General features: G+C 38.2%; 1 protein-coding gene across 21 annotated transcripts in view; it reads right to left on the reverse strand.

Annotated features, from left to right (window-relative positions):
* The window catches only part of LOC116458447 (coiled-coil domain-containing protein 144A), a 97,155-nt gene that overhangs the window by 27,897 nt on the left and 44,846 nt on the right, over positions 1–24,412 (reverse strand). For 16 of the 21 annotated variants that reach the window (XR_004245324.2, XR_004245325.2, XR_009211033.1 and 13 more), the window contains 5 exons: positions 22,856–23,809; positions 21,151–21,288; positions 9,621–9,914; positions 8,806–9,026; positions 7,165–7,375 (listed from right to left, as the gene is read on the reverse strand). Coding sequence is in view for 13 of the 21 variants with exons in the window: in XM_058431242.1 (XP_058287225.1) it covers positions 7,165–7,375; positions 8,806–9,026; positions 9,621–9,914; positions 21,151–21,288; positions 22,856–23,809 (1,818 nt within the window). In the remaining 8 variants the exon portion in view is untranslated. The remainder of the gene's footprint in view (positions 1–7,164; positions 7,376–8,805; positions 9,027–9,620; positions 9,915–21,150; positions 21,289–22,855; positions 23,810–24,412) is intronic. The other 5 variants (XR_009211037.1, XM_058431247.1, XM_032138073.2 and 2 more) reach the window with 2 other exon arrangements.

The raw sequence follows: 24,412 nt of genomic DNA on the forward strand, positions 1-24,412 counted from the left end.
TAGTTTCTTTGATTCATGAGTGTCCAGAATTAAAAACTAAGAAAACAATATAGAGTTATTTAACTGCAACTTTGATTTCTTTTCAGAAATTAGTACCCATTTTTTAAGCATCTGACAAGTTATAGTTATCTACTTAATTATGAAAGGTGTGGGAATATTTCAAACTTATTGCCAGTGTCCCTATCTAGAGTGCTCTTATTTAAATTTTTTTTAGAATAAGTATTCTCTCACTAAATGCCTAGAACAGGGTCTGAGATAGTTTGTGGTGATAAGGATAATGATATCTAATGCCTTTACAAATTTTAGGTGTCAAGTCAATTTTTTTGTTTTACTAACAGGTTTACCAATATTTTGAGACTCCTTTCCATAACATTTCTGTGACAAAAACATTATAGATAGGCTTTATAGAGTAAGTAACACGACAACAGCATTACCATCCAGGCCTTATAAAAGTAATAATTCAAGAAATGATCCTTTTCAAGCTATGTCCCACAGAAATCTAAGGTTCCACAGAGGACGCCGAAGGATTAAGGGATAAGAAAGTCACAGCTTCAGAGCACTGATCCTTCCTTTAGTCAGGCAGCACTACTTCTGTTTTCTATAATGTGGTTTTATGCAATTTTAAAAAGTTCTATTCTTAAAAAAAGAGTTTTACTTAAACGTATGAATGTCACTGATTTAGTCAAAGTCCTTAATTTTACATAACAAACAAAACAGGCTCAGAGAGATTGCAGCTTGCCTGAGGTCACAAAACCAATTAGTTACAAGGTAGGAGTGGGCTTCAGATCTTTCACTGAGCCTGGAGTTATTCTATGCCAGCAGCTTCCTTCATATTCAGAAAAGAAATACAGATTTTTAAAAATAACTCAGGCTGGGCGCGGTGGCTCATACCTGTAATCCCAGCACTTTGGGAGGCCAAGGTGGGCGGATCACAAGGTCAGGAGATCAAGACCATCCTTGCTAACACAATGAAACTCCGTCTCTACTAAAAATACAAAAAATTAGCAGGGCATGGTGGCGGGCGCCTGTAGTCCTAGCTACTCAGGAGGCTGAGGCAGGAGAATGGCGTGAACCCAGGAGGCAGAGCTTGCAGTGAGCCAAGATCGTGCCACTGCACTCCAGCCTGGACGACAGAGTGAGACTCCGCATCAAAAAAAATAATAATAATAATAAATAAATAAATAACTCAGAGAAGCCGGGTGTGGTGGCTCACGCCTGTAATCTCAGCACTTTGGGAGGCCGAAGTGGGTAGATCACAAGGTTAGGAGTTCAAGACCAGCCTGGACAATATGGTGAAACCCCGTCTCTACTAAAAATATAAAAATTAGCCAGGCGTGGTGGTGTGCACCTGTAGTCCCAGCTACTCAGGAGGCTGAGGCAGGAGAATCGCTTGAACCCGGCAGGCGGAGGTTGCAGTGAGCAGAGATCACGCCACTGCGCTCCAGCCTGAGAGACAGAGTGAGACTCTGTCTCAAAAACAACACCAACAACAAAAAAGAGAAAATGCATCTATAAACTGTCATGATGCTCTATAATGTTTAAGCATGAGACAAAAAATAGTAGCTCTCCAAATTGTAAGTTATGAATCAAATTTAAAGAACAATTAATATCGTAACTTCTGGCTAGTACCAGTCAAGACACTCAATTTATAAAGAACACATTTTTCAAACTGCAGAACAGAAAACTTGAAGGAGAAAATCTTTAGTTGAACCAAGCAAGCAGAAATTAAGAAAACTGTTCCTTAAAAGAACTATTCATTCTCCTCCAAATAAGACGTGGTTTAGGAAAATCAATCAACAAGTCAATTATCCATGTTGTGAGTTATTTATAGAAAAACTGAAAACACAAAACAGATTTCTCTTTACCATCTAGCATACGTCTGTCCAACTTCTCATCATTAATTAGTACATACAAAGACATGGGATTAATTTCAATTATCACTGAAATCCAGCCATAAATGATAGGAGAACCTTCATTTTCCTGGCCTCAGGTTTCAAGTGATGACTTAGACTCTCTCTACCTATAGCTTCCTCTTGAGAGGATGTCAGATCTACCTAATGGGTGAATTTGGGCAAAGCACACAGTGTGCTTGCTTGGCTCGGGGTCTCTTTCAAAAGATGTGTCTGCCCACAGTGACATGAGTTCGGGTCTGCTGTCATCTCTGCAGTAAGCAGCATGCACCTGCAATGGGTGTCAAGCATTTGTTTTCTCCACTTAGAACTCTGTAGGTTAGTGCCTAATCTGGGATAAAATACTGGGGCTGCACATCTGAGCCACATCCTCTCGTTAGTTATCATGAGTCTGTAATAGAGCTAGTGTGTCGATGTTCATCTATCTGACTCCTGTGTTCTGAACTCAGAAGGGAATGAGGAGCACCATTTGCTGCTTATCCACCACAGCCTGAACAAGAAAGATGAGTGTATAACACTTACAGAAATAGTTTCTTCTTCCTTGACTTTTCTAATCTTACCATACATTCTTCACAACTACCTCTACTTTAAAGAGGGGAGGAGTTAGAAAATTTTTTTAAAGAAATGTAGTGAAATCAGTACCAATGGCGAAGTCCAATAAATACAAAGTTCACTCTTCAGGAATAACTTATTGACAGGCTACTGCTAAATTATACTTGAGATTACAGGCTGGAAAATAAGGAGCCAATAAAACCATAAAAAGTACTTCTGATGTACAGGACAAAGGATCCCAGGGTTAATCTAGAATGTGAAAACTGTAAGTAAAAATTAGTAAAACATAGGCATAGCAATCTATTATCACTACAATGGTGTTAAGTGGCAAGGCTATGTGGCAGGCCAGGTCTCACTAACGCAGGCCTCCATAACAACTGCTTTGGCACTGACTGAGTAGTTAAGTTAAATATTAAAAGCTGAAAGAGCCAGTGCCCTCATACAGGCTGGAATGTAACAAAAGCCCACCAAGAGTCTTGCCTAGGCCTTTCCTGGGCCTTAAAGTATGACAAAATAATGAAGGAGTTCTTAATAGGACCTGTTTGGTATTAAACAAGTTTTATTGGGGATCTGAAGAAACTCCTCAGGCCTTCACAAATAAGTTTATTGGGGGTCTAATGGAACTCCCAAACCTCCACGATTTAGCAGGAGACAAGATAAGGGTAATCACCCCAGCACCTGGACCCATTTAGATTAAATAAATTTACTGAAGCTCCAGAGGAAGGTCTTCAGGACTTAGACCTTAGTTACAGATTAAAAGAAGTTAATCACTTATGTCTATAGACGAATGCACACTTACATGTAGATATACAGCTTAGAAGGTATATAAGCTCTGGAAAACTTTGTAATTTTGAATTGGTGTGGTAATAATTTCCAGGACCTCCCTGTAACCCTGTAACCGTTTGCAGAAAATAAAACCTCTCTTCCTCCCCAATTCATCTGCATCTCATTACTGGACCATGATAAATAGCAGCCCGACTCTCAGTTTGGTCTGGGAACAGTCAGACTCTAGACTTCATATAATGGGGTGAGAGATGCAATAAATGCTAAATGTCATGAATGTAGAGAAAACTTGTTTCAACAACCAGTTATAATATATTATTTCTCTGGTGTGTGATTTCATACAAAATTATAACCATTTTTCTTGAGGTTAGAGAAAATGCTGAGTACGATAGCACTTCACAGTAGGAATAGTCCAAAGTGTTAAAATCTTGCAAATAAAGGAGATGTATAAACAGATCCAATATTAGTGCTGTTTTTAACATTTTGCTTTTGAAAATCATAGCTAAAAATTTCTTAATATCCTGTTGTGTAATGCCCCACCCAGAAACCCGCCCCACCCAGAAACCCACCCCACCCCCCACCTTTTTTTACAAATCTGTTTAGACGGTATGTTAACCACCTCCTCCTTGTATTAGCTGATGTTTTCCTATAGGAAATACTAAAGTTCCTAGCAACTCTAGAAGACACCTTCTTTCCGTAACTCTAAAAATTCTGTAGACAACAGCTATATAAGAACTCTTCCAAGGTGTGATTATGGAGACATGCCTTTGTATCTTTTTTTTTTTTTTTTTTTTTTTTTTTTTTTGAGATGGAGTCTTGCTCTGTCACCTGGGCTGCAGTGCAGTGGCACAATCTCGGCTCACTGCAACCTCTGCCTCCTGGGTTCAAACAATTCTCCTGCCTCGGCCTCCCGAGTAGCCAGGATTATAAGCGCCCGCCACCATGCCAGGCTAATTTTTGTATTTTTAGCAGAGACAGGGTTTCACCATGTTGTCCAGGCTGGTCTCAAATTCCTGACCTCAAGTGACTCACTTGCCTCGGCCTCCCAAAGTGCTGGGATTACAGGTGTGAGCAACCGCACTCGGCACTCATATCTTGATATAATCATGCTTTTTAATCTCTTTTAGTAAATCTAACATGATTGGGCAAAAAATGCCCCACAAGGAAATTAGGTATGCTTTGGAACTACTACATTAACATTAACTTTAAAACAAACAAATTTTCTACTTACCTAGAAATACTAAAAAATGAACACCCCCCTTCCCCACAAAACAGAAATTTAAGAAGTTCCTCAAAAATCTTCCCTTGCATCACATCTGCTTTTATTTATTTTATTTATTTTTTCCCCCACCAATGAGATGGAGTCTTGCTCTGTCACCCAGGTTGGAGTGCAGCAGCGCAATCTCAGCTCACTGCAACCTTTGCCTCCCAGGTTCAAGCGATTCTCCTGCCTCAGCCTCCCAAGTAACTGGGACTGCAGGTGCACACCACCATGCCCAGCTAATTTTTGTATTTTTATTAGAGACGGGGTTTCACCATGTTGGAGGTTGGTCTCGAATTCCTGACCTCAGGTGATCCACCCACCTCGGTCTCCCAAAGTGCTGGGATTACAGGTTTGAGCCACAGTGCCCGGCCTACATCTGCTTTTTATACTCTCTCAGCACCATCTTGTAAAATGATACATTACCTTGTTTTTCTGGCAAGTATTGTGAAAGGAAAATATCTGGGGCCTCCAAAATCACTAAGCTAAAAGGAAAACTCAGGCTGGAAACTGCTTAGGGCAAACCTGCCTCCCATTCTATTCAAAGTTACCTCTCTGCTCACTAAGATAAATGCAGATCTGACTGTCTCCTTTGGAAAGGCTAATCAGAAACTCAAAAGAGTGCAACTGCTTGTCTCTCACCTATCTGTGACCTGGAAGGCCCCTCCCCGCTACCAGTCTTCCTCCCTTTGCTTCAAGTTGTCCCGCCTTTCCAGAGTGAACCAATGTACTTCTTAAATATATTGATGGATGTCTCATGTCTCCCTAAAATGTATAAAACCAAGCTGTGCCCCAGCCACCTTGGACACATGTCATCAGGACTTCCCGAGGCTGTGTCACGGGTGCGTGTCCTCAACCTTGGCAAAATAAACTTTCTAAATTAATTGAGACTTGTCTCAAATTTGGGGGGTTCATAGTACTAATGAGAACATTATATCTGCATCTTGCTTAACCATTTACAGACGTATTTAACATTCATTTCCCATTAGTACCCAGTGGTACAATTTCGTGACTGAGGCATTTGGACGCTGATCATCTCATTTTTTTCAGAAAAATAAAACCTAAGCGAACAATATGATTAAAAATATCAGCTAGCTGGGCTCTTGTAATCTATGTATTAAAACAATCATTTAATGCATTCCCTTTTAAGCTATTTAGCCACAATGCTATCTAAGAAACCTTGGATTTGCTCTTCTATGATTTGTTAGGACATGAAATAGCCAGGTAAACACAACAAGGTTGAGGCTCAATCCATATGGGCCTGTGCTACTTTTCTGTGCGCTAAGGAGATCATAAAAACATCAAAACTATAAGCCAATGTGCATCAATTGAAAATTTCAAAAACAACAATATACACAAAGAAAACTATTTATTTTTGTTCAAACAAATGTTTTATGGATTTTGTAATTTTTTTTAAGAGACAGAATCTTGCTATGTCGCCCAGGCTGGAGTGCTGCAGTGCTGTAGCTACTCACAGGAATAATCATTGCGCACTGCAGCCTTGAACTCCTGGGTTCAAGTGATCTTCCTGCCTCAGCCTCAGGAGTAGCTGGGACTACAGGTGTGTGCCACTGTGCCCAGATTTTGTAATTTTCCCTCAGTAGAAAAATGGACAAATGTTAGATAAATATCTTAATCTGGGTCAAGCATAGTTGAACTACATTTTGTTTTGTTTTTTCCTTACCAACTCTGTAGTTGATACAGCTCATCATTCTTGGATCCATTTTGAAATCCCCAGAAATAGACTCTTACTCTGAGTGAAACCACATGGTTGGACTAAAAGGTTCCTGTTACATGTCCAGGGGAAATGTCCATGTGCAGCTTTACATGGAATTTGGGGTATTAAGAATAGAATTGATTCTGCTTGGTCACATTTGCTATTGAAGGACTGACTCTAGATATCATTGCCGTCTTAGTCATCAATCACTCAAGTTATGGCCAGGTAGACAGACATAACTTATGTGAGCTTTACTTTAAAAATTCAAATATTTATTTGATTTAACTATTTCAAAACCACTGTACAATTGCATAGCAATAGACACATTTTACTAAAATTGGGATTAAAACACTAAAGTGCAATAGCAATTACAGATGTACTCATGTAAGAAAATCACAAAACTTTTAACTTAAAGAACAGATTAATCAAGTGTTGCAGGTTTATAACATATAAAAGTATTCACCTTGGATCCTTTTAAATAATAAACATACATGGGTGGTTAGTGTTTGGACACCAATCATTCACATATGATGAGGGGTAGAAAACCTGAGATGATGCAGAAAAACTTTAAAAGTGACCCCAGGCACACTAAACCCATTAAAAGTGAACCCCAGACAAACTAAAATCAATTATTAAGACAAAGCACATCAAAGTAAACCTTTGGTTAAAATCTAACTTAAATGCAGTTTTTAAAGAAATTTAAAATGTGTCAGTTAGGTTACATTTATTGAATAAAGTTAACAAAGGAGTAATCTCTTATGAATGAGAGCTCCAGAGACTTAAAAATAACTGTAAAATTTCTGTTTCCTCTCTTTATTAACACAGGTAATTATTACTTTTACTTACCATACACAAGACAATTAAGTAACTGAGTATTTTACCAAATAACATACAAGAATTATATCAGAAATCTGAACGCCAAAGGAAAAAAGATAGCTAACCTTCAACAAGTAGCTCTCCATGCTCTCAAGAGCAGAACTCTTTTTTCTTGGAATATGTTTTCTGTTGAGACCTTCACTATCATTAAAATTTCCAACGCAAGGTGACTCTAGGACTGGCCTTGTAGTATAAGCAGTGAATAGAGATCTGGATCTGGTCTGCTGTTTCTCCACAGTAAGTTGCTTACTGACCTCTGCTATCATCTCATTAGTTCTATGAAGATTGCAAAAGACAAATGCTTCGTATTTCATTTTTTCCTAAGTGATTCCTAAATGACTTCGATTGTTCTAAAAGTTGCCGTTAAGAGTAAATGGAATATACCATAAGCCGTGTTTTCACTCTGAAAATGTGTTAGAGCATGCCTACTGTATCCAATTATAGTTTTAACATTGTTCTAAAGAAGTACATATATTTCTAGAAGGATTTCTAACAAACAAGTAGTTCAAAGAGAGGGAGGCGACAGAAAAGACTATCAGTGATGTATGGCTTCATAGTTAACACTTGTTGCCCATCTGGAACGACTCTACTTATACGATTCTTAAGGATGCCATTAGAATTACTTGTATTCCAAGGGTAACTGTGTGAAATGATGAAGATATTAATTTGCTTGACAAAATAACCATTTCACTACATATAAATATATCAAAACATCAAGTTGTACTCCTTAAATATATACAATAAAAAAACTAAAAGTAAAAATAAAAGCTAGAAATACTTGTATTTAGTAAACCAGTTAGAGATTGTCTAAAGAACTATCTCTCAAAGACATTTTCAAACAATTGCTTTCACCGCCCTTGTATATTTCACCCATTATCTGGAAAACATTGAGCATTTGGCACTGAGGAATTGTTCAAGGTGACTTCTCCTTGGGGAGAATAAGACTGCTGAAATCAAAGAGAACTAAAGCAGCATCGAGGACAATCAGCTCCTAACACTGTGGCCCATATATCAGAGGTGAGGCCTGCCCTTTCTGTCTTCCACATACCCCCTCAGGCTGATCAAGGTGTTATTTTTTTATCACTTAGTAAGTTATACTTCCCTTCAACCCTAGTTAATCATTCTCTGCTTCACAAGTGTGCCTTTATGTGGATTGGAAAAACTATACAGGACACTTCTTCTCAAGGCACCCTCTAACAATCACAATCAAGCAAAGTGAATTTACTGAGTGACAGAATGTGCCCAGAGTAGTCGTACTTGACCCTTTCAGTTTTCAGCTGTCATCTTCCAGAAATTAATGAAATCCATTAATATTTTGAATTAAGGGAATACTGACAAGCAATTTTTATAATGGTATCACTGTCTAAATTATGAAGCTTCGTAAATATTTAGCTGAAACCCTAATAGATCAAGTTAACTATATAAGAATATTAAGGGGTGGGGAGAAGCCACATAAAACCAAAAAAACAGGAGAGACAGGAACTGTCCTGGACTAAGATTTTAAAGGTTACGTTCATTTACTATTTTCAATTTTACTTAAAGGTTAAGTTCATTTACTATTTATAATTTACAATTTTCCAAAATTGTATAATCTAGTTAGCTTTCACTTCCCACAAATCTCATGAACCTGTCTCACTAAAAGTTATGCTTTTGAAGGCAAATTAATGAGCTTAACTTATTTTCTATGATTCTGTGTATTGACTTACCTATTCAGTTCATTTGACAAGGATTCTCTAACTTTTACTTCTTCTAGGTAGAGTCTCTTATAACTTTCCAGTTCAGTTTTATTAAAGTTGGCTTGCGAAGTTTTTATTCTGGAGATTTCAGATTCCAGATCTTTGATTGTGAGTTCCATCTGCGTTTTTATTGAAGTAGTATCATCCTCCCTTAACTGGGCTAACTGTTCTTGAGATACTGCTGCTTGTTTCTAAAATAAATTAAAAGAGAACAATTTAAAAGTAATTATAACCTGAATAATTACGGTGTATTTGTTTCCTTTTGTTTGGAGTCAGTGATTCAGAGAAAAATTTTAAGTATGTGATTCAGAGAACAATTTTAAGAAAAATGTGAAGAAAGAAAGAAGCTCAAGCTTAACATATTTATCATCAGTACCAACTGAATTAATATCTGAGTCTGAATTGTTGAACAATTCTCCAAAGAATGACAGAACCAAGTTAAAATTTTAAAAGTGGAACAATGTAACTTAAAAGCAGCTCAAAAGTATGGTATAATTTCTAAATCACAATTTTCTTTTTACTTTTTCTATTAGTCTTGTTTTATGCCAACTGGCTTTAGTAATTAAATGATTCTCTAGTGAGAATTATTCTTATGGAAGATCAATTTAGTTATAAGAATGATGGAAACGAAAATATTTAAATGGAGAAACAAATACCACCTTCCTTCTAGAAGTCTACCAAACAAATTGCTGTAAGGAAAGTAGAGAAAACATGTACAATGTATATATCCAAAATAAAATTTGCAGCGAAATGAATGAAAGCACATTACAGATAAACAAACCAACCTGCAAGGTAAGAATGGCTTCGTTTAATTTTTCCTCCATCTCCTTCCTTGCTCTTTCTTCAATCAACAGTTTATGCTGTTCAGCTTCACCACGTTCTAACATATTTCTCTCCATATAACTTTTGAGGCTTACTATTCCTTGTTTCAGCTGCTTCTTATTCTTCTGTAGTGTTTCACATTGCTTTTGTATTGCTTTCATAGAGAATAATGTCTGTTGAAGTTGAAGAACTTCATTCTCTGCATCCAGATGTAGACATCGTGAAGGTACAGTTTCCTGTGCTTCTGTAAGGTCAACCTGCATGAGTAAAACAATATAGTTTGGTAATGAAGAAGGTAGACTGAGAATGGTCTAACAGAAAACTAATAATTTTTTTTTTTTTTTTTTTTTTTTGAGACAGAGTCTCACTCTGCTGCCCAGGCTGGAGCGCAGTGGTGGGATCTCAGCTCACTACAAGCTCCACCTCCCGGGTTCAGGCCATTCTCCTGCGTAGCTGGAGTAGCTGGGACTACAGGTGCCCACCACCACCCCTGGCTAATTTTTTTTTTTTTTTTTTTTAGTAGACGGGGTTTCACCGTGTTAGCCAGGATGGTCTCGATCTCCTGACCTCGTGATCCACTCGCCTCGGCCTCCCAAAGTGCTGAGATTACAGACGTGAGCCACCGCGCCCAGCCAAAACTAATAATTTTTGAAATAAATTCAGTTGCAATAAAATGTTACCTATACTGTTGTAGATTCATAAAATACAGATCCTTGGACTACTCAGAAAATTAAAAACAAAGTTAAAACCACCAGAATTCACAAAAATATATCCTTTACTTTCATCATCTTTGCCACACAACATTTGGACTTGATCTTAGACTTCTGTTTTCCTATGACTGTTTCATGGCTTTCCTCCTTAAAATGGCTCTAAGTCACCCCTTTAGCACAAAGTCTCTTATTCCTTTAACCCACTCTCATTCTCCATAATTTGCAAAGAAGTTTTAGGGGTATCATACTGAATTATTTGGGCCTGAGTCAATAAATGGCTCCCATAATAAGACTCTGAAAATAAGACTCTAAATAATACATTTTGAAAAAAAAAAAAAGGATTCCAATACCATAAGCCTTTTGCTGAACTGCAAATGTCTTACGCTAATTTGAGTTACATTTCAAAGAGTAATGATACTTGGAGTTAAGAAGCAATCACATCTCCCAGTATAAAAGTTCAATGGCATGATCCATACCATTTTTCTGAAGAAAAATGCCTTAATTCCGTAGCACAATCTTGTAATCCATTGTTACTTTATACAAAATAAGGGAGCACATTAAACAACGACAACAAAAAATTGCACTGAAATTTCAGTGGTGCTGAGTTGGAAATTTCCTCCTTTAGAGGAAATAATTATGATTGTTTTTTATTTTATAAAGGTAAATGAAGTGGTGGTTTTAAAACATCTACAAATTGCTTGCCACTTCTCCCATGACACTCCCTCTCCTGAATACAAGCTGGCATTGACAACTGGTTTCTCATGAACACAATGTGGCAGAACTGCTGTGTGACTTCTAAGGTTGGTTACAAAAAGTCACACAGCTTCTACCTGACTCTTTCTCTCTAGGGACGCTTGTCCTTAAAATGCAGCCAACATGCTATGAGAAAGCCCAAACCACACCGTGAATCCTCACGTAGGTAGGTGTTCGAGCTGACTTCCCTACCTAACGTCCCAGCCAAAAGCCAGCTTCGAATGCTGCACAGGTGAATAAACAAGCCTTTAGATGATTCTAGTCCCCAGCTTTAAGTCACCTCAGCTGATGCCAAGTAAAGAAAAAGTGAGTTGGCCCCACTGAGCCTTGCCTAAAACTGCAGACTGAACAAAATAGATGTTGTTTTGAGACACTGCGTTTTGTTATATACCAAGAAATAACTGATACAGATATTGACACTTGCACAACAACAAAACAACAAAAACTACTAAAACATGTAGGATTACCATTGGACCAGGAGCTAAGCAGAAGCTGAAAGGACCTACAGAAGAATAAGCATAGAAACAAGAAGAGTTTTAAAGAGACTGTTAGTGGAAGCCTGATGGTCCTCGAAGAAGCTGGTAGGAAGGGCTTCAAGGATAGTGAAGAAAATGATATTGGAACCTGAAGGAAAGGGCACTGTTACTACACAGCCGCTGAAAGAAAAACCAATGCAAGAGATAAGCTAAAGAAAGACTACTACATATAAAGGAACCAGGAGTTTCTGGGTTCAAGTATCTGTTTCCTTTTTATAGCCTCTCCACATGTCAGATTCCCAAATATAGACAGTCCTTGACTTAGCATGGTTCGACTCACCATTTTCTGACTTTTTATAATACTGTGAAAATGATACGTGTTGAGTAATGAAATGATATGTGTAAGCCTCTTGGCTTACAGGGGTGGTTACATCAGGATAAAGTAACTGTAAATGGAAATTATCATAAACGGAAAACCCACTCACAACTTCTGATACTTGCAATTTATGATGGCCTATAAATTGCAAATATCAGACATAACAAATGCAAATGTCATCCATACACAAACCCATCCTAATCTGAGGAGCACCTGTATTGCTGAGATAAATGGCCTCTGAGATAAGATCAAATCCAGGGTGCTGCCAGGAGAAAGTCTGAAGGTGAAGCCAAGACTGTCAGTGTAAGACCCTATTTAAAGACCTCAGAAAGAGTTAAGCTGGTGCCTCAAATTCCCTTAAAGATCTTAAGGGTATACGCACCTTAAGGCACTGTCCTACTACACAAAACAGTGTACTTCCTTCACAGGAAGCATAAGGTGAAGTGCTTATCTCAAAGAGATCTGGACAAGTGGTTTTTCCAATGCCAAGAACTCAAGTAAAATTCACAAGAGACTCTAAGAGAATTACAGTAACAATAGCACTGCTTGCTAGCTTGGCTTAAAAGACACCAAGACAGTAAAAATGAAAAGAGGCCTTAGGACCTAAGAAGTTCTACAGGGAGGAAGCCGGCTGAAGAAACTACTTAGCTGAAAACACAGGTCATTGCTTATGAAAAGGATACAACAAAGAGCCAAGAAGGTACCACAAAAAGCCAGAGGATGGTTCCCATGAAGTCCAAATCAAGTAAGTGGAAGCACACATCAGGCTGTATTTCAGAATTGCCATGGTCTAGTATTTCCTTTGTGACTCTCATTTTCTCTCTGTTCAATAGGAGGGTCTCTGGCAGTTTAGGAGAATGCTGGGTGGGTGAGTGGTAGGCAACTTGTCCCTTTAGTTCTTAAGTCTTTGTGTTGACAAGAAATACACTCAAGGGGTTATACCACAGAAACCACAACCCAGGGTGCATCCCTACTGGATGTGATAAAGATGGTAGGATCTTGCACTTCAAGCCTGAGCTTGCTGCCATATTAAATGAAACTTGTGTGTGTGTGGTGGGAGGTTAGGGTCTTGCACTTTAAGCCTGAGCCTGCTGCCATATTAAATAAAACCTGTGTGTGGGGTGGGAGGTAATAATTAGAAATTAGTGTGTTTTTCCAGTGGTAGAAATCTTTTAAATTATAGTTATAGGGTCAATTGGGCAGGTTTTAAAACATGTCTATACATTCCTTAATATGCACAGCATAGACAGAGACGTCATCGAGATGGCTGACTGGGAATACCCAGCACTCACCTCTTTCCAAAAGAAAAACCAAAACAGCAAGTAGGCAACCACACCTTGAGGAAAACATCAAAGAGAGTATACTGGAATTCAGCAGGAAATTGATAGAGATCCTCTGATGACAGAAGGAAAGGGAACTGAGGTAGCCAGCCCAGCCAGGATCATCTCAAAGCCAGGACCAATTCCCCCATATCCCTAGCCCCACAGCACCATATACCGTGGAAATAGATGGTCACCTAATAGCCTACCAGGGAAACTACTCTAGATCAAAGGGATCCTAAGTGTGTGCTCTCTAGAGCCTAGAAGCCACCTGACTGACACCACTGCCACCAACAGCAGCCCTATCCCCTTCAGTGGTAGTGCTGTGCACACCTGTACTACTTTTAGGAGGCCAGAGGACTGGCCCACTCAAGTGTACCATGCAGGAGCCTGAGAACAACCCTGCCACATCCACCAGGGGCGGTGCCCATGTGAGCCATATGAGAGCCTGAAGACAAGGCCACTTTGCTTGCTGCTGCTGTTGTTGCTATCAGTGCTCACATACACTGTCCAGGACCCTGAGGAGCAGCCCACTCCACCCAGGCCTGTGTGTCTTTACCCAGGCCCCGTCTACCACTAATACCAAGGAGAGTCCTACTGCCCCACAGGCACCTGAACATGGCATCCAGGAGCATAAAGACAGGGCTGCCTCACCAGCCACTGGCAAAGGCTCCTGCACGTGTCTTCAGTGAACCTGTGGACAAGCCTGCTCCACACACTGCCTTAGGTACCCACCTAAATGTTCCTCATAGGGGGCCAGGGAAATGCCCATGCAGCCTGCTTTCACCACTACCCAGTGCCCATGCATGCTACCAAGGGATCCAAGGTCCGGCCCCCAGCTGCTACTGTCATCTCCAGTGCCACAAGTGTCACCAAGGTCCTTTGGGCTGGCCTGCTACCGCCACCTCTGATCCCACCACACACCACCTGGAGGCCCAAGGGCCAGCCCACTCAGGTAACCACTGCCACTAAAAACTGGGATGCATGGCCTGGTGCTGCCAATCACACATACATCCTTATGTATGCCATCAATGTGCCTGAGGACTGGCCTGCTGTCCTCCCCATCACCATCAAGGCCTCACCACAGCATCCCCTGCTACTAACAACCACACTGTAAGCCACTGAGGAACTTACAGACACTGATGTTGATTACAGCAGAAGAAAGCATAAGTATATGGAGACTACACCAATGCACCCACCCATCATCAATGCCAGAGCACCATACTCAACCAACAACATAGATACATCTACAGAAAAAAGTCAACCCCTAAAACTAGATGAAGTGACTGTTACACCAGCTGCACAGTTGTCAACATTAAGGACACAAGAAGTATGAAAAATCAAAGAAACATGACACTTCCAAAGGAACAGAGTAATTCTCCAGTAATAGATCCCAAAGAAAACAAAACCTATAAAATTCAAAATAATGATCTTAAGGAAACATAGTAAGATACACAATAATACAAAGGAATCAGGAAAGATTCCTGATAGGAAAGATAGGTAATACAAATGAATCAGGAAAACAATTTATGATCTAAATAAGAAATTCAACAATGAAAAAGATAGCATTAAAAGGAACCAAACAGAAATTCTGGAACTTAGAATTCAATACATAAAATAAAAACAACTGAGAATGTTGGCAATAGACTAGATCAAGCAGAAGAATGAATTTCTGAACTTGAAGAGAGGTCTTTATATGATGTCAGGCAAACAAAAAGCAAAAAGAAAATAAAAAGAATGAAGACAGTGTATGTGATACATGGGCCATCATGAGCCAAAATTTTTTCGGATATTGGGAGTTGCAGAAATAGAAGAGATAGGAAAAGGCACAGAAAACCTATCTAATGAAATAATAGCTGAAAAACTCCCAAGTCTTGTGAGAGATGTAAACATCTGGATACAGACGTCTCAAAGATCCCCAAAGAAATACAATAAAAAATGTCTTCTCTGCAGCACATCAGAGTCTAATGTCAAAAGTCAAATACAAAGAGCAAGAGAAAAACACCAAGTTACATACAAGGGAATCCATATCAAATAGCATATTTGTCAGCAGAAACCTTAGAGGATAGGAGAGAATGAGATGATATATTTAATATGCAGGAAGAAAAAGACTGCCCATCAAGAATATTACACTAGCAAACCTATCCTTTAAAACTGAAAAAGAGGGGCCAGGTGCAGTGGTTCATCCCTGTAATCCTAGCACTTTGGGAAGCCAAGGTGGGGGGATTGCTTGAACTCAGGAGTTCAAGACCAGCCTGGGAAATATGTCAAAACCCCATCTCTACTAAAAATACAAAAAATTAGCCAAGCATGGTGGCTCATGCCTGTAGTCCCAGCTACTCAGGAGGCTGAGGCACAAGAATTGCTTGAACCTGGGAGGCAGAGGTTATAGTAAGCTGAGATCATGCCACTGAACTCCAGCCAGGGCAACAGAGTGAGACTCTGTCTCCAATAAATAAATAAATACATAAAACTGAAAAAGAAATAACGTCTCAGACAAGCAAAACCTGAAGGAATGCATCACCACTAGACTGATCCTACAAGAAATACTTACAGGAGTCCTCAATCTGGAAGCAAAAAGACAATGTCTACCACCATGAAATCAAAAAACTGTAAGACTCACTGGTAGAGCAGGCACAGAAATGAAAAAGAGAAAGGAATCAAACATTATCACTACAGAAAACCAGCAAATTGTAGAGGTAAACAATAAAAGAGGAAGATAGGAACAAATGATAGACAAAACAATCACTAAACAATTAATAAAATGAAATGAGTAAGTCCTCACTTATCATAAAAACTTTGAATATACATGATTTAAATTCCCCAATTAAAGCTAGAGATAGACTGAATTGATTATAAAAGAAGACCAAATAATATGCTGCCTACAAGAAACTCACTTTACCTGTAAAGACACATAGACTGCAAGTGAAGGGATGGAAGGATATTCCATGCAAATGGAAACCAAAAGCACACAGGAGTAACTATATTTATATCAGACAAAATAGATCTTAATTTAAAAAAAAATAAAAGAGAAAAAGAAGGTCATTATATAATAATAACAGGATCAATTCAGCAAGAGGATACAACAGTCATAAAGGTATATATATATATACTCAATACCTGAGCACACAGATATATATGGCAAACATCACTGAAACTAAAGAGACAGATAGCCTCCAGTACAATAATAGATGGGGACTCCATCATCTGACTTTCAGCATTGAAGGGATCATCTAAACAGAAAATCAACAAAGAAACATCGAAATGAACCTGCACTATAGACCACATGGACCTAGCAGACGCTTACAGAACATTTTATTAAGAAGCTGCAGAATACACATTCTTCTCATTAGCACATAGAACAGTCTCCAGAATAGACCATATATTGGGTTTAAAAGCTCATATCAAATATCTTCTCAAACCACAATGGAATAAAAATGGAAATCAATAACGACAAAAACTTTGTAAACTGTACAAACACATGGAAATTAAACAGCATGCTCCTGAATGAACAACTGGGCCAATCAGTAAATTAAGAAAGAAAATTTAAAATACTTTGAAACAAATGAAAATGGGGAAAAAATCAATCCCTATAGAAAGTGACAAAAGAAGCACTAAGAGGGCAATTTATAGCAATTAACAGCTACATCCAAAAAAGAGAAAGACTTCAAATAAACAACCTAAAAATACACCTGAAGAAACCAAAAGAGCAAGAACAGACCCAAAACTCAAATGTAGTAGAAGGAAAGAAATGATAAAGGCAGGGCAGAACTGAATGAGGTAGAGTAATACAGCAAAACTGCAAACTATATTAAACAAGAAAAAAGAGAAAACTCAAGTACATAGAGAAACAGAAAAGGAGATAGCAAAGAAATACATGGGGTCATAAGAGACTATTATGAACAACTACATGCCAACAAACTGGAAACGTAGGGAAAATGGATACATTCCTGGAAATGCATAACCAGCAAGAGTGAACCAAGAAGAAATGGAAACCTGGACAGACCAATAACAGTAATGTAATTGAATCAGGAATAAAGTTTACCAACAAAGAAAGGTCTAAAACTGGATAAGTTACTCTGAATTCTACTAAACTTTTAAGGAAAAACTAACACCAATTTTTCATAAATTATTCCAAAATCTTCCTAGTTTATTCTAAAGGTCAGTATTACTCTAAGGCCAAACCCAGACACGGACACAACAACAAAAGAAAACTACATGCCAATATCCCTGAAGGACACAGATACAAAAATTGTCAGAGAAATAAAGGGGATCCAGATTGGAAAACAGAAAGTCAAATTGTCTCCCTGTGCACATGACCTGATCTCATACACAGAAAACCATAAACATGCCACCAAAAAAGCCTGTTAAAACTAAAGAATTCAGCAAAGGTGCAGACCACAAAATCAGCATACAAAAATAATGCCAATAGCATGTGTAAGATTTCTATACACTACTAATCAACTAGCATAAAAAGACATCAAGAAGGCAGTCCCACTACTCCAGCTACAAAATAATAAAATGCCTCAGAATAAAGTTAACCAGAGAGATTTTGTAAAGATCTTTACAAAAAAAAAAAAAAAAAAACTACAAAACACCGATGAAAGAAGTTGTAGAGGACACAAATATGGAAAGATATTGCATGCTCACAGACTGGAAGAATATTGGTTAAATAACCTTATTACTGAAAGTGGTCTACAGATTGAATGCAAGCTCTATTAAATACCAATTTTGATGTTTTTAGGGGAAGACAAGATGGTCACCACATGCAGCCAGGAAATGCCTCTCTGTGAGAGAGAAACCAAAATATTAAGTAAATTATCACACTTCGAGCAGGTCTTTGGAGAGAAAACACTGAAATTTGATAGGTAATGCAGGCATCAAGGCTGAAGAGGAAGAAATCTGGGAAGCCTGCACAGAATCACTAAGCACTAGGATTGCTCCCCAATCCAGAAACTAAGGAAGGGGTGAGTGAAGGAACTGTGCAGCACCACACTCCCACCAAGGAACTCTGGGATACTAGCTCCCAGAGATCCCTGGACCCACACAGACATCTGAACTGGCAAGAGGTACTGGCTGGAGAATAGGCAAAGGCAGAGCTCAAACCCGCATACAGCCCAGAAGGTTTTGCACCTGGTACAGCTGCAGCAAAACATGACCATAGGCACCCATCCCCCAAGGCTCTCCATCTTGCTCTGAGTGACTCTAGCTCCTGCTTACTGCCAGGCCAGAACACAGTAGGGCTGCATTTACCACGGGACTGCAGCATATCTGGTCTGTGTACCTTCTTGTCCACCAGCCCCTCCCAAGGCCCCTGCCTAGCTACTCACGCAGGGGTAAGCACATAGCACAGCCTCCACTGCCCCATCTGAGTGCTTTGCCAGAGGCCTCGGAGCAGTTCAGCCCCCACCCCCAGCACAGCCAATGCCCAACCCCATGGGACCAGAAGACAAAGTCATGAACCTGGTCTCAATACCCCCAGGATTCAAGCACACTGCTCAAGTATACTGAGCTGGTATCTGTGGCCTGAGCTCAAGAAGAGGAGTGTGTGCCAAGAAAGGGGAAGTACCATCTTTGCTGAATTCTTGACTTTTGTGCTGTTAAAAAATCAGCTTTAACAGAGTTTTGCTCATTTAATTTCATTTCCATTGCACAGCTAAGCGCCTTTGTTAAATTTTGTATATTGATACTTTTTGTTGTTGTCAGCAGTTTTCTCTGTTTTTTTTTTGGGGGGGGGAGGTATATAAAGCCATTAGGGTGAGAGAAGATTAAGAAGATACATTACAATTAAAATGTTAATGAAATCTGCATCACACAACTTTTGAAACCCTTTAGGCATTAATCTTGCCTGTGTCATGGCCATTAACTTTGGCTATTCTTATTCCACACTGACCCCTGCTGAGAGATTTGTGCTATAATTGGATTTTTTTAATAAAAAAGGAAAAAAAAACATAATAAATCATAAAAAAGAAAATAAAAAGGAAAGCCATTGAAAATATTTGGAAACATATCTGATAAGGGACTTACACCTAGGGTATATAAAGAACTCTTAAAATTCAGAAATTTAGGACAACCCAATTTTAATGTGGGCAAAGGATTTGAATAGACATTTCTCCAAAGAAAATATACAAATGGCTCATAAGCACATAAAAAGAGGCTTAAAGTCATTCATCATTAGGGAAATGTGAATCAAAACCACAGTGAGGTACCACTTCATATCTCTAGGTTGGAATCCTTTTTCAATCAAAAATATGAAAAATGGTGACAAGGATGTGGAGAAATTAGAACCCTCATACAATGCTGATGGGAATGTAAATGGTGCAACCCCTTTGGAAAGCAGACTGGCAGCTCCTCAAAAGGTTAAGCATAGAGTTACCATATGACCCAGAAATTCAACTCATATGTATACACCCAAGAGAAAGGAATACATATACAAACACAAAAACTTGTACATAAAAGTTCACAGCAGCATGATTAATAATAGCCAAAACATGGAAACAACCCAAAGGTCCATCAACTGATGAATGGCTAAATAAATGAGTGGTATTGGCCGGGCGCGGTGGCTCACGCTTGTAATCCCAGCACTTTGGGAGGCCGAGGCGGGCGGATCACGAGGTCAGGAGATCGAGACCACGGTGAAACCCCGTCTCTATTAAAAATACAAAAAATTAGCCGGGCGTGGTGGCGGGCGCCTGTAGTCCCAGCTACTCGGAGAGGCTGAGGCAGGAGAATGGCGTGAACCCGGGAGGCGGAGCTTGCAGTGAGCCGAGATCGCGCCACTGCACTCCAGCCTGGGCGACAGAGCAAGACTCCGTCTCAAAAAAAAAAAAAATAAATAAATAAATAAATAAAAATAAATGAGTGGTATGTCCATACAGTAGAAAATTACTCAGCAATAAGATGAAATTAAATACTGATACATGTTACAACACAATGAACCTTAAAAATGTTATGCTAAGTAGAAGAAGCCAGTCACAAAAGACTACCACATATTGTGTGATCCAATTGATGTGTGTCTAGAATGGGCTAATCTATGGAAACAAAATAGATTGCTGATTCTTTTCAGGGTCATGAAAATGTCCTACAATTGATGATGGTGATGGTTACGCAACTCTGTGAATATACTAAGAGACCATGAATTGTACACCTTCAACGGGTAAACTGTATGGTATGAGAATTATCTCTCAGTAAACTTGTTTTTAAAAATTCAGTGGTAGAATCTAGATACATCTCTTAATTCTCTACTTTGGATGTACATACTATACATGATTTGTAAAAAAAGCACAATATATTTAAAATGAAAGGAAAATGAAGAAAGTACCTAACATTTCAAGTAGTTTGTAAATTAAAACATTTGCATTTTGGAGAACAGTACTATGGCCTTTCTGTACAAGTTATCCTAAAATTCATGAAATAAATATACACAGATTCTGTACCCATTCACAAAAGTAAAGATAAGAAATAAGACAATTTTCTGGAACATTCTATTAAACGTTATCCTATAATTTAATCTGGCTTGCCTCACCATGGCAATAGAGAAATCACTAAAAAAATACTACTTCACAGGAAAAAAAAAAGCCTCTCAACTGCTGTGAGGCATACTGAATAATTCCCAATTTTCCTAAGGATCTTTGGAAATGATCCTTATTTTTAAAATGTACGTACTTATGAGGAGAAAAGGACAGAATGAAAGCCAGAGGTTAAGAAACAAGTGTATTATAAAGATAATTAAATTGTAATAAAATGACTTATAATAAAAATACAAAAAAAAGCTATCCACTGCAATTAGTATCCTAAAACATCTGACATTATTTCACCACCTATAGATTAACTGTTGACATGTTATGTTTCATACATACTTCACTTCTGATTTGACCCAATTTCTTCTTTGAATCCTGTGTCTCATCTAAATTAATGTGACAACGTGAGGTAGCCTCTGATGTAGGTTGTTGTTTTAGGAGATCGGTCCATTCTTGTTGGAGTTGTCTCATAACTACCTGTGAAGGTATTTTTTGTTACTGATTTATAAATCACCTTATTATTAAATTATGGTAGTAAGATTTAACTTTAACATATATACTTTGAAAAATATCAACACATATATGATTCACCTTCTTTTCCTCATGTGCATACATTCTTGTTTATTATTGAATTTAGTTAAGGACAAAGAAGGTGTTATCTTCCTGCCAAATCAGTTTTCTGTGAACTTAGGCAATAAATTCAGCCCACTACTCACTCTTCCCTGAAACATCTGCAATGCTTAACAACCTACTGAAGTCTCAAAAAGAAATTGGTATGTGGGTGGGGCTGCTGGTGGTACATCCCACACTGTAAAATGTTTTCCATTTTTTATTAGAAGCTCAAATCAACCTCAGAGTTCCTTGCATATTCAATTGCCTGCTCAGATCCTTCTAAAAGATTCCTATCTCAAAATACAAGTAAAATTCCAATGGCCTTTGAGGCCCTAGGTAACCTGGCCTCTACCTCCCTCCTGACCTCAGCTCCTACAACTGTCTCACCTATTCAGTCCATTCCTGCTATATGTGAATGCTGCCACCTCTGATTAGTTTGAAAATGGGGCTCAATGCCAAACAAATCACAGATAGCCACAATTACTTTTGCACTGGTCAAAGTTATATCCGAATGATAGGCAGTGAGCCTTGAAATGAAAATTATGAGCAAATTCTTTGTAAAAACATTCAAAGTAAATTATAAACACCAGTGGTAAGATTAAATGTAACATGGCTTTGCTGAAATTCACATCTGTCCCAAATTATGATTTAATAAAAAGAAAATGCCTTTAGGCCGGGCACAGTGGCTCACGCCTGTAATCCCAGCACTTTGGAAGGCCAAGGCGGGCGGATCACCTGAGGTCAGGAGTTCGAGACCAGCCTTGCCAACATGGTGAAACTCCGTCTCTACTAAAAATACAAAACTTACAGAGCAAGACTCCATTTCAAAAAAAAAAAAAAGTAAATGCCTTTAAAGAATTGAGAGGTCATAACAAGTAATTTGAGACTGAAATCGTCTCAGATTTAAGTCAAATTGATATGAATAAAAATAAAATTATACCAACTTAAATACATTACAAAACCACTGAAGGAAAAGTATTATGAGATACAGTAGTATACTTCAGTTCACCTGGGAAATCTGGAATTAACGGTCAAAGCAACCCTCCTCACTGAATCTTAATTTCAAAATATTCATGTCAGGTATGAGCATTTCTGTTTACCTGCTTCATCATGGTATTAAAACATGGCCACATAAAGGCATTGCAATGATCATTTCAGCAGCATAAGACTACATTATGAGTATTAGTCTGTACCTATTAACACTGTAACTGAACTTAAAATTTCATAGGTGACACAATTTCTTTATGCAAAGTAAAGCATCTTTCAGGTTTAACTTCTTTTTCACTGGTACATTTCTAGGCTGATACAGCAAATACATTTGTGATCTATATATTTTATATTCAACTAGATATAACATTTAGCCATAACCAAATATTACTTTACATTTTCTTTCAGGAAGGTTGAAAAATATTTTATCTTTCTTAATACTTACTTTTCTTCCTGCTTTCTCTTTCTCACATCGATCCATTCTTTCTTTTAAATGATTATATTCATCCATCAGCTCCTTGTTCTTCTCTTGTAGTGAAAGAATCTGCTTTTCACTCTCAGCTCGAAGATTTTTGGCAGCAGAATGAAACTGGTCTTGGATAGTACTGATTGCCTTTTCTTGACTGTTAGCTTTCTTGTGAGCATCATCCAGTTGCTGTCGAAGCAACGTATTTTCACTTTGTAGTTGAGACAATCTCTCCTCTACAGATTCCTGCTTGGCAATGTATTTCTTCAGTTTGCTTTGTTCAATTTGGTACATTTGTTCAATTTCTTTCTTCTGACACTGTGTTTGGCTGAGGTCTCTTTGCACACGTTCCAAAATCAAACTCTGTCTTCCAAGAGCATCTCTTTTGTTATGGAGCTGAATTTGCAGGCTGTTGATTTTACTTTCAGCATTAGAAAGTTTTTCAGAAAGAATCTCATTCTTAGCTTGTAGGCCAGACATATCAACCTTCATTTTGTCCTGTAAACGAATCCACTCTTGTATTGTTCTCTGGAAATCAAGTTTTAGGTCTCTTGCTGTCTGACTTTGATCACAGTCACCTAGAGCAGCAGCCAGTCTACAACAGTATGATTCCATTTCTATTTCCAGTCTTTCTTGGTTCTGTTTCCCATTCTCCAGTTCAGAATTGAGTATTTTGTTCTCAGCTGTCAGATTGTTCTGCTGTCCACTGTACTGGAGTATTGTTTCTGTTAATGTTTTCTCACTTAGTTTTGTAATTTTTTGAAGGTTATCATTTTTTTCTTTCACAACCTCAATGTCCTCAAAATATTTCCTTTCCTTTTGCTTGTTCTGATTTTTTATTGTATCTATTTCCAGTCTCAACAAGGCAATTTCTTCCTGCAACATGCAATTTTCATGAAAGAGATCCTTTTCTTTCTGATGCCTATGAGAAATCTAAGAAAGGAAACATTCAGTAGCACTCAATAAAATGACATATTATGATTTTCTCTGAAATTAAAGAATAACCTATATATGTATACAATGAAAAGATTGCCATAAGTGGATATCCAACTGGAAAAAAATATTCTATCGAAACTTCAAACCTCATAGAGCATAAATTCCCAAAACTTCATAAGTTTATTTGAAGACAATGAATCCATGAATGTAAAATATAAATAACTAGAGAATTTTTAAGCATCTCAGAATTGGAAAAGACTGTCTCCAAATTACAACAAACTCAAAGGCATTAAAGATTAATAAATTTGACTACATTAAAAAATTGGCTTTACACTCTGACATCTCACCTATACACCACCCTATAGTAAAAGCTGTAGCTTTGCATATATCCAGACAGGGGAAATGTTCCAACGTTCTTTTTTTCCTGAGAATATTCTATAGCTATTGATTTTTCTAACATTTTTCTCATCAGTTATATAAGAATTACATTTATTCATAAATGCTAAATCTAAGCATTACATTAGGCTTTTTTTTTTTTTTTCGAGATAGGGTCTCCACTCCATCACTCAGGTTAGAGGGCAGTGGCGCAATCAAGCCTCC

This window comes from Hylobates moloch, unplaced genomic scaffold (genome assembly GCF_009828535.3).
Source record: "Hylobates moloch isolate HMO894 unplaced genomic scaffold, HMol_V3 SCAFFOLD_19, whole genome shotgun sequence".
NCBI classification, from domain to species: domain Eukaryota; kingdom Metazoa; phylum Chordata; class Mammalia; order Primates; family Hylobatidae; genus Hylobates; species Hylobates moloch.